Below are 10,355 nucleotides of genomic sequence, written 5' to 3'. Positions count from 1 at the left end.
AGGGACGGAGAGCAAGAGGAGGCCTTGAGCCGAGGTCACAGAGCGAAGATGGTAGCTTCCAGGGTTTTTCAGCTGAATTAGCGTCCAAAGATACGATGGAAGTACGTGGAGAATAGCCTTATAAATAAGGACATGCCAATGATTTTGTCTCCGGATGGACAGAGGAGTCCAACCAACCCTCGCATACAGGGAGCAATGGTGAGTCAGAGCCTTGAGATTAGTGATGAACCTCAATGCTCCATGGTAGACAGTATCTAAGGAGTGGAGACATTGAGAAGATGCATGCATATATAAGACATCACCAGAATCAATCACAGGCATAAAAGTAGCAGCAACAAGTCTCTTTTTAGCATTAAAAGAAAAGCAAGACTTTTTTCGGAAATAGAAACCCAGCCTCACTTTCAACTTCTTCACAAGTTGCTGAATATGAGGTTTAGAAGAGAGAGAGTCATCAATCAAGAATCCCAGGTATTTATATGATGATACAGACTCAATCACTTTGCCCTGAAATGAAATCATAGCTGGAAGGTTTAATGGCTTTGTTTTTGAGTTTGTAAACATCAACTTCGTTTTATCAGGATTCAACAATAATTTCAACTCATTAAAAGAGTGTTGCACAGTATCGAAGGCTGTTTGTAAGTGTAAGAGAGCCTGATGCTGTGTAGGAGCAGAGCAGTAAATGACAGGATCGTCTGCATAAAAGTGAAAATTGGCATTTGGCACATTTTGACCGATACTGTTAATATAAATTGTGAATAAAAGTGGTCCTAGGACTGAACCCTGTGGCACACATTTTATTATATCAAGAGAACTCGAGGTGATGCCTTCAGCCTGTACACACTGTGATCGGTCTGATAAATAATTTTCAAACCAACAGACAGTATGTTTTGACAGTCCAATAGTAAGAAGTATCTGCTTCATTACTGCATGATCGACAGTGTCGAAAGCCTTGGACAAATCAATAAAAAGGGCTGCACAGTGTTGCTTATTGTCCAAAAATTCAATAAAATCATTTACTACCTTTAACGCTGCTGTGGTTGTACTATGTTTTTTTCTAAAACCTGATTGATAGACAGATAAAATATTGTTTATGATTAAAAACTCCTTAAGTTGCTCACTCACAAGGGATTCTAGTGTCTTAGCTAAAACAGACAGTTTGGAGATCGGCCTGTAATTATTTAAAAGTATGGGGTCTCCTCCTTTTAACAGGGGGAGAACAAAGGCAGACTTCCATATAAGGGGAATTTCGTTTGAAAGTAAGGAAAGATTAAAAATATATGTTAAAGGGGGTGCAATAAAATCAGCAGCTAACTTTAAAAAATATGGTTCTAGGTTATCCGGAACTGCCGGTTTTCTTGTGTCTAAAAGTTTAAGGGCTTTGTGCACTTCAGTAACAGTAACAGGCTTAAAACTGAAAGACTCACCAACAGTTTCCTGGCGACCCAAACAAGCAGAGGATTTCTCATGAGGATGGTTTAGAGCAGGGGTGGCCAACCCGCGGCTCGCGAACAGCATGCGGCTCTTACGTTCATATCTAAGTTTGTGTTTTTTTGTATGTGCGTGTTTGCTTCGCTTGAGTTCAATACGGTATTTTTCGTCAAACGCGCATGCGTGAGATGAAAAAAACGCAAAGTTTCCCAGTAGGGCACGGGTCTCAAACTCGTGGGCCAAACGCAAAAAGACCACATCCGAATGTCGAGCGGGCCGTTCTACGGTGGGTTACGCGAATGAAAGTGTCCGAAAATCAAACACTGCACTTACGCCATGAACGCCGCATTATGGGCAGCTGGATGTCCCGCACTATGGCTAAAGTAGTTTACGGTGACGCTTTCTCCAGCCGCCCTCAATTCAGCGGACACGGTGTAAGAGCAGCGTTGCGGGAGAACCGCATCCGAATGTCGAACACTCTCTTCGGCTAAAGTGGTTTATTGGTGGGCGTTTGATTACTCCAGCCCCCCATAATGCGGCATTCATGGCGCAAGTGCACCGTTCGATTTTCGGACACCTGTTCTGATTGACACCATGTGAAGGAATTGCTTCGAGTGGCAACAACGGAATTAAGCCAGATTTAAAGAGGATTGTTCAAGGCAAGGAATCCCATAAGTCCCACTAAGCAACATGCATAGTAAAAGAAAAACGCCATTGTAAATTATTCTATTTTTGTTTGTGGACTTGGTTGAACTGAGATAATGTGTGTTTGTGTGTGTGTGTGTGTGAGACAGTGTACACAATGTTCATTGTTGAACATGACAGACCTGTTGTCTTAGTACTGTAGGAGTCCATTTCTGTCATTATCATGTTGGTGTGTGACATTTACAACAAATCTGGCTGATCAGAGGTGTGTGTGTGCGCGCGCACACATATGTGTATGATGTGGCTCTTTGCGGTGACACAGTAAAAAATGTGGCTCTTAGTCTCTGACTGGTTGGCCACCCCTGGTTTAGAGTGTCAAACAGGGAACCAGAGGCAATGAAGTGCTCATTAAAACAGTCCAGCATGATGGCTTTGTCAGAGATGTCATTAGAGTCCTTGACAATGCAAGTGGGAAGCTCAATACCATTTCTACTTCCAGATAAAGATTTTATTGTCCTCCAAAACAGTCTTGGATTGTAAACAACCACCTAGTGACGTGTAAACAATCACCTAGTGACGTGTAAACAATCACCTCGTGACATGTAAACAATCATCTAGTGACATGTAAACAATCACCTCGTGACATGTAAACAATCACCTAGTGACATGTAAACAATCACTTATTGACATGTAAACAATCACCTAGTGACGTGTAAACAATCACTTATTGACATGTAAACATTCACCTCGTGACATGTAAACAATCACTTATTGACATGTAAACAATCACCTAGTGACGTGTAAACAATCATCTCGTGACATGTAAACAATCATCTAGTGACATGTAAACATTCACCTAGTGACATGTAAACAATATATATATATTCTATATATATATAAATATATTTTCTATATATATTCTATATATTTTCTATATATATAAATATAGATAAATATATTTTCTATTTTGTTATATATATATTTTGTATATATGATCCATAATGTACTCTTAATAGTTGCTCGTTCATCGTTTCCTGATGAAGACACAAACCTGAACACTGACACTAATAAAGGTTGTTGAGTAAGCGTGGTCTCTTCCTCCTCCTCTTCCTCTTCCTCAGTGCTCATAATCCAGGATGTTATTAAGGTCATCAAAGCGCCGTCAGCTCGCGGCCGGCTGACCCTTCGCAGCAGGAAGAGGAGGCTCTGGTTATCTCCACCAACACGCACAGCGCCGCGTCCTGTTTGCTCTGGTGGGGTCAAAGGTCGTACAGACGGCTGGCAGAGGGTCGCCTGGGGGGGGGGGGGGGGCAGCAGGACCCTCTTCCTGCTCTGCTTCATGACTCCACTGAGACCCCAAAGAGGACTACAGCTTTACCTCGATATGAAGAGACGAAGAGGAGGAACCACAGAGACGACGATGAAGAGGAACCACAGAGACGAAGAGGAGGAACCACAGAGCCGATGAGGAGGAGGAACCACAGAGACGAAGAGGAGGAAACAGAGCCGATGAGGAGGAGGAACCACAGAGACCATGAGGAACCACAGAGACGACGATGAGGAGGAGGAGGAACCACAGAGACGAAGAGGAGGAACCGACACCGGCTTCCTCAATCAGAACATAAACCTCTCACAATGTGACAGTTTGGTTCAGACTGGCTGGCACAGTGCACGTGCACGTGGAGTGCACGTGCACTGTGGCGTGGGCTCCACATCCTCCGCACACTGTGGCGTGCACGTGGCGTGCACGTGGCCGTGGACTCCACATCCTTCCTCCGTCATGTGCTTCCTGACCCCGGCGGCCGGATGGAGGCTCTTCAAGGACGGGCCTGGAGTCCTGGAGGTCTCCCGGGAGCCGCGGTGTGAGGACTGAACTCAGCAGGGGGCCAATCACGCTGCGGCTGCACCAGGCCCTTCTCTGATTGGTCCTCATGTCTGCTGTGTGAGCGTTATTGTTCCACGAGTCCCATCATCAGTTTCCTATCCTGTGGTTCACATGTCGGTGTGGGACGCGGCTCTGAGGCTTCACAACATCTCATGTTTAGGATCTGCTGAGCTTTTCATTGGATGTCAGATATTTAAATGAATGAAAAGTCCATGAGGGGAAATCTCTCAACAGTCCTAAAGCAACACAGCTCCTTCACAGCCGCGGGTTCTCATTGAGCTCCTTTACTGTAACACAACACACACTGCAGAGTTTCTCTGTTCACGGAGTTTAAAGTAAAGTGTTTGTCAAGAGGCGTTAAAATGAAATACCTCAATGTCGAGTACAGAGGGACTGGAGGTGTAAAATAGCAAAAGCTATAACCTAGTGCAATGCATCTTTTCTCTTCGGAGACTAATGTTTTTTTGTACGTTGTCCCTGAAATAAACTTCTAAAATAAATAAATAAATAGAGTTACGTGAGGGACGTTCCCCCAGGTGGAGGATGAGTGAGGTCCTGCATGTTAGAGACACACACACACACACACACACACACACACACACACCAATGCGCAGCAGTCACGAGCAGCGGAAGGGAGCCCCGGTGCATCCCTCTCGTGTCCATCCTCTCGGTCCCTCCCTCCGCCGCTCGGCACTGCCCTCTCTGAGGCTCCAGACACGGCACCGAGGTCCACCTGAGTCCCGCCAGCCCACCGACGTTCCCCCGGACCCTGAACGCCCCTCAGTCTCCTCAAACTATACCGACTGTTCACAGAGCTGCGCTTCTGGACCGGAGACCGGAGAGCTGAGATGAAGACAGACTTTACGCTCTTCTGTCGGACTTTGACTGGAATAGTTTATGCCGCAGGTGAGTCTAAAGTTTATTTATTTATGTAGTTGGAACTGATATAGTGAATTTATCTATTTATAGTTTGAACTGCTGCCAATAACTGACGGAGTTTTATTTGTAGCGCGTAAAAGTTTCATTCGCGTAAATCTGCAGATGAACTGAAGCAGATCCTGAACTCCTTTATGTTGTGATGACGTCATCATATAAAAGGGGATATTTCTACATGTGTGTAGCTGATGCACAACATAACAACAACATGCCCTCCAGGTTAGTGGGCCTCAGCCCTTCTGTCTGCAGGCGCTTTGTATTCATTAGATTGAGATGTGGCCTCTCCACGTTATGAGGACCAGCGGGGGTCTCAGGGGGTCTCAGGTCCACATGCAGGGCGGCATGGGGGGGGGGGGGTGTTGGATGAAGAGCAGTTGATGGATGAACTCACATGATTATGTTTAATCTGAGAGACTTCACCAGATGATATGGGCCACATTTCAGAGGAGAGCTGTTTATCCTGGACTGACGGGGGGGGGGGGGGGGGGGGGGGTCATACACCACACATCTCTCAGGCTTTATTTATGTAGTCAAAGCAGGAGAAAGGTGAGAGAATGTCACTTTCATCCAAGTAGAAACCGACCTGGGGTTCCTGTTCCACATGTGCTGGTGTGTGTATGTGATTGAGTGAGTGTGTGTGTGAGTGTGTGTGTGTGATTTCGTGTGTGTGTGTGTGTGTGTGTGATTGAGTGCGAGTGTGTGTGTGTGATTTCGTGTGTGTGTGTGTGTGTGTGATTGAGTGTGTGTGGATGTGTGGGTGTGTGTGATTGAGTGTGTGTGGATGTGTGGGTGTGATTGAGTGCGAGTGTGTGTGTGTGATTTTGTGTGTGTGTGTGTGTGATTGAGTGTGTGTGGATGTGTGGGTGTGATTGAGTGCGTGTGTGTGTGTGTGTGAGTGTGTGAATAATCTGAAGCACATTGTTGTCCTCTCTGTTATCTGTGTGTACGTTAGAGCTGTTCATCATGGTGGTTGTTCAACAACTGGTCATGAACAGGAATGCTTTTATGAATCATGACTCTGTGGCTATCTGCAGCATGTGGCTATCTGCAGCATGTGGCTATCTGCAGCATGTAGCTATCTGCAGCATGTGGCTATCTGCAGCATGTGGCTATCTGCAGCATGTGGCTATCTGCAGCATGTAGCTATCTGCAGCATGTGGCTATCTGCAGCATGTAGCTATCTGCAGCATGTGGCTATCTGCAGCATGTAGCTATCTGCAGCATGTGGCTATCTGCAGCATGTGGCTATCTGCAGCATGTAGCTATCTGCAGCATGTAGCTATCCGCAGCATGTGGCTATCCGCAGCATGTATCTATCTGCAGCATGTGGCTATCTGCAGCATGTAGCTATCTGCAGCATGTGGCTATCTGCAGCATGTAGCTATCTGCAGCATGTGGCTCTCTGCAGCATGTGGCTATCTGCAGCATGTAACTATCTGCAGCATGTGGCTATCTGCAGCATGTAGCTATCTGCAGCATGTGGCTATCTGCAGCATGTGGCTCTCTGCAGCATGTAGCTATCTGCAGCATGTAGCTATCTGCAGCATGTGGCTATCTGCAGCATGTAGCTATCTGCAGCATGTGGCTATCTGCAGCATGTGGCTATCTGCAGCATGTAGCTATCTGCAGCATGTGGCTATCTGCAGCATGTGGCTATCTGCAGCATGTAGCTATCTGCAGCATGTGGCTATCTGCAGCATGTGGCTATCTGCAGCATGTAGCTATCTGCAGCATGTGGCTATCTGCAGCATGTGGCTATCTGCAGCATGTGGCTATCTGCAGCATGTAGCTATCTGCAGCATGTGGCTATCTGCAGCATGTGGCTATCTGCAGCATGTGGCTATCTGCAGCATGTGGCTATCTGCAGCATGTGCTATCTGCAGCATGTGGCTATCTGCATGTGGCTATCTGCAGCATGTGCTATCTGCAGCATGTGGCTATCTGCAGCATGTGGCTATCTGCAGCATGTAGCTATCTGTAGCATGTGGCTATCTGCAGCATGTGGCTATCTGCAGCATGTGGCTATCTGCAGCTATCCTCGTCTTCTCGTCTCCTCGTCTCGTCTCCTCTCCTCGTCTCCTCCTCGTCTCCTCTCCTCCTCTCCTCCTCGCATCTGCCTCTCCTCCTGTCCTAGTCTCCCGCCTCTCCCTCTCGCCTCCTCTCATCTCCTCTCGCCTCTCTCTCCTCGGTCTCCTCGCCTTCTCGTCTCTCTCCTCGCCTCTCCTCTCCTCCTCATCTCGTGTACTCTCCTCCTCGTCTCGTCTCCTCGCTCCTCGCCTCTCTCTCTCCTCGCCTCCTCTGTCTCGTCTCGTCTCGTCTCCTCGTCTCCTCTCCTCCTCGTCCTCTCCTCCTCTCCTCCTCGTCTTCTCGTCTCCTCGTCTCGTCTTCTCGTCTCCTCTCCTCGTCGTCTCGTCTCCTCATCTCCTCGTGTCCTCTCCTCCTCGTCTCCTCTTCTCCTCGTCTTCTCGTCTCCTCGTCGTCTCGTCTCCTCGTCTCGTCGTCTCCTTGTTTTTGTGGCAGCTCCCTTGTCTCTTGAAGCTTCCCACGAGCGTCTTCCTCTCCTCGTCTTCGTGTTGCCGCTGCTCTCTGTTTTCTGAAGGCATTCCTGCGCCTGACAGAACCTGAGCGCGTTGTTGGCGGTCCAGGCCGAGTTGTTTTAGCCTCGCGGCTCCGCCTCCATCAGCTGGAGAGGAATGCCGCCGCGTCGAGTCCAAATAAACATGGAGTCCGGTGCCTCCTCATCACGAGGGCGCCCGCGTGGACGTGCGGTCGCTCGCAGAACAACGGCTCCTCCGACACAGGAATCCTCCCGACGCCATCATGTGTCCGGCGTCAGAACGCTGAAGGAAACTGACCCCATGCTCCTGGGCCAGCTTTCAGCAATGCTGCGGGCTAGCTGCACGCTAGCTGCACGCTAGCTGCGGGCTAGCTTCATGCTAGCTGCATGCTAGCTTCATGCTAGCTGCGTGGCTCTGGGTGTAGCGCTGTGTCTCCATCCCTTTGGTCCATCGCTCTCGTGGGCGGGTTGCTATGACACTTCCTCCAGATATTCAACGTCCTCCATGTTTACACATCAGTTGACCTCTGGCTCCACGGTGAGCTTCACGTTGTTGTTGTTGTTGTTGTTGTTGTTGTTGTTGTTGAGTTGTTGTTGTTGTTGAGGTGTCCCAGAAGTGTGTCTAGAAGTGTGTGTAGATGTGTGTCGCTCCAGGTTCATGAGAAAGAGTCCAGAGCCTGAAGAAGCTGCCGTCCTCCCATCATCCTGAGAGAGGGTGAGAGGGTGAGAGGGTGAGAGAGGGTGAGCGGGTGAGAGGGCGAGAGAGGGTGAGCTGAGAGAGGGTGAGAGAGTGAGAGAGGGTGAGAGGGTGAGAGGGTGAGAGAGGGTGAGGGGGTGAGAGAGGGTGAGAGAGGGGGTGAGCTGAGAGAGGGTGAGAGGGTGAGAGGTGAGAGGAGGTGAGAGAGGTGAGGTGAGAGGGTGAGAGAGGTGAGGGTGAGAGAGTGAGAGGGGGGGAGAGGGTGAGAGGGTGAGAGAGGGTGAGAGGGTGAGAGAGGGTGAGGGGGTGAGAGAGGGTGAGAGGTGAGAGGGTGAGAGGGTGAGGGGTGAGAGGGGAGGGGGTGAGAGAGAGGGTGAGAGGGTGAGAGTGAGAGGGTGAGAGAGGGTGAGGGGTGAGAGGAGAGGTGAGGGTGAGAGGGGTGAGGTGAGAGGTGAGAGGGTGAGAGAGGGTGAGAGGGTGAGAGAGGGTGAGGGGTGAGAGGGTGAGAGGGTGAGGGGGTGAGAGAGTGAGAGGGTGAGAGGGTGAGAGAGAGGGTGAGGGGGTGAGAGAGGGTGAGAGGGTGAGAGAGGGTGAGCGGGTGAGAGGGCGAGAGAGAGGGTGAGGGGGTGAGAGAGGTGAGGTGAGAGAGGGTGAGAGGGAGAGGGTGAGAGGGTGAGAGAGGGTGAGAGGGGTGAGAGGTGAGAGGGTGAGCTGAGAGGGTGAGAGGGTGAGAGGTGAGAGGGTGAGAGAGGTGAGGGGTGAGAGGTGAGAGGGTGAGCTGAGAGGGTGAGAGGGTGAGAGAGGGTGAGGGTGAGAGGGTGAGGTGAGAGGGTGAGAGGTGAGAGGGTGAGAGAGGGTGAGCTGAGAGGGTGAGAGGGTGAGCTGAGAGGGTGAGAGGGGTGAGAGGGTGAGAGAGGTGAGAGGGTGAGAGGGTGAGCTGAGAGAGGTGAGAGGGTGAGAGGTGAGGTGAGAGGGTGAGCTGAGAGGGTGAGAGAGAGAGGGTGAGGAGGTGAGAGGGTGAGAGAGGGTGAGAGGTGAGAGGGTGAGAGGGTGAGAGGGTGAGAGGGTGAGCTGAGAGGGTGAGAGAGTGAGAGAGGGTGAGAGGGTGAGGAGAGAGGTGAGAGGGTGAGAGAGAGGGTGAGCTGAGAGGGTGAGAGGGTGAGAGGGTGAGAGGGTGAGTGAGAGAGTGAGAGGGTGAGCTGAGAGGAGAGAGGTGAGAGGGTGAGAGAGAGAGAGGGTGAGAGGGTGAGAGAGGGTGAGAGGGTGAGAGAGGGTGAGGGGGTGAGAGAGGGGGTGAGCTGAGAGGGTGAGAGAGTGAGAGAGGGTGAGAGAGGGTGAGGGGGTGAGAGAGGGTGAGAGGGTGAGAGAGGTGAGAGGGTGAGAGGATGAGAGGTGAGAGGGTGAGAGGGTGAGCTGAGAGAGGTGAGAGAGGTGAGAGGGTGAGAGAGGGTGAGGGGTGAGAGAGGTGAGGAGGGTGAGCTGAGAGAGGTGAGATAGGGTGAGAGGTGAGGGGGTGAGACGGGTGAGAGGGGTGAGGGGTGAGAGGGTGAGACGGGTGAGGGGTGAGAGGGTGAGCTGAGAGGGTGAGAGGGTGAGAGGTGAGAGGGAGGGTGAGAGGGTGAGAGGGTGAGCTGAGAGGGTGAGAGGGTGAGAGAGGTGAGAGGGTGAGAGGGTGAGAGGGTGAGAGAGGTGAGATGGGGTGAGAGAGAGAGGGTGAGAGGGGTGAGAGAGGGTGAGAGGGTGAGAGAGGGTGAGGAGAGGGGTGAGGGGTGAGAGGGTGAGAGAGTGAGAGAGGGTGAGAGGGTGAGAGGGTGAGAGGGTGAGAGGGTGAGGAGAGGGTGAGAGGGTGAGAGGGTGAGGAGAGGGTGTGAGGGTGAGAGGGTGAGAGGGTGAGAGAGGTGAGAGGGTGAGAGAGGTGAGAGGGTGAGAGAGGGTGAGAGAGGTGAGAGGGTGAGAGAGGGTGAGCGGGTGAGAGGTCGAGAGAGGGTGAGCTGAGAGGGTGAGAGGGTGAGAGAGGGTGAGAGGGTGAGAGAGGGTGAGAGAGAGGGTGAGGGGGTGAGAGAGGGTGAGCTGAGAGAGGGTGAGAGAGGGTGAGCGGGTGAGAGAGGGTGAGCTGAGAGAGGGTGAGATAGGGTGAGAGAGTGAGAGAGGGTGAGAGAGGGTGAGAGAGGTGAGAGGGTGAGGGGTGAGAGGGGTGAGCTGAGAGG

The 10,355-nt window shown here is 50.9% G+C and overlaps 1 protein-coding gene across 2 annotated transcripts in view; it reads left to right on the top strand.

Annotated features, from left to right (window-relative positions):
- Positions 1–4,624: 4,624 nt before the first annotated feature.
- flt4 (fms related receptor tyrosine kinase 4) overlaps positions 4,625–10,355 on the top strand; it is a 44,549-nt gene continuing 38,818 nt past the window's right edge. The window contains exon 1 of one of the 2 annotated variants that reach the window (XM_056439203.1): positions 4,625–4,864. In XM_056439203.1, the coding sequence (XP_056295178.1) occupies positions 4,807–4,864 (58 nt within the window). In that variant the 5' untranslated portion in view covers positions 4,625–4,806. The remainder of the gene's footprint in view (positions 4,865–10,355) is intronic. The other variant, XM_056439202.1, reaches the window with a different exon arrangement.

Source organism: Pseudoliparis swirei, chromosome 19 (genome assembly GCF_029220125.1).
Source record: "Pseudoliparis swirei isolate HS2019 ecotype Mariana Trench chromosome 19, NWPU_hadal_v1, whole genome shotgun sequence".
NCBI classification, from domain to species: Eukaryota; Metazoa; Chordata; class Actinopteri; order Perciformes; family Liparidae; genus Pseudoliparis; species Pseudoliparis swirei.
The sequence above is the reverse complement of the archived record's forward strand: the minus strand, read 5'-3'. Positions and strand labels throughout refer to the sequence as shown.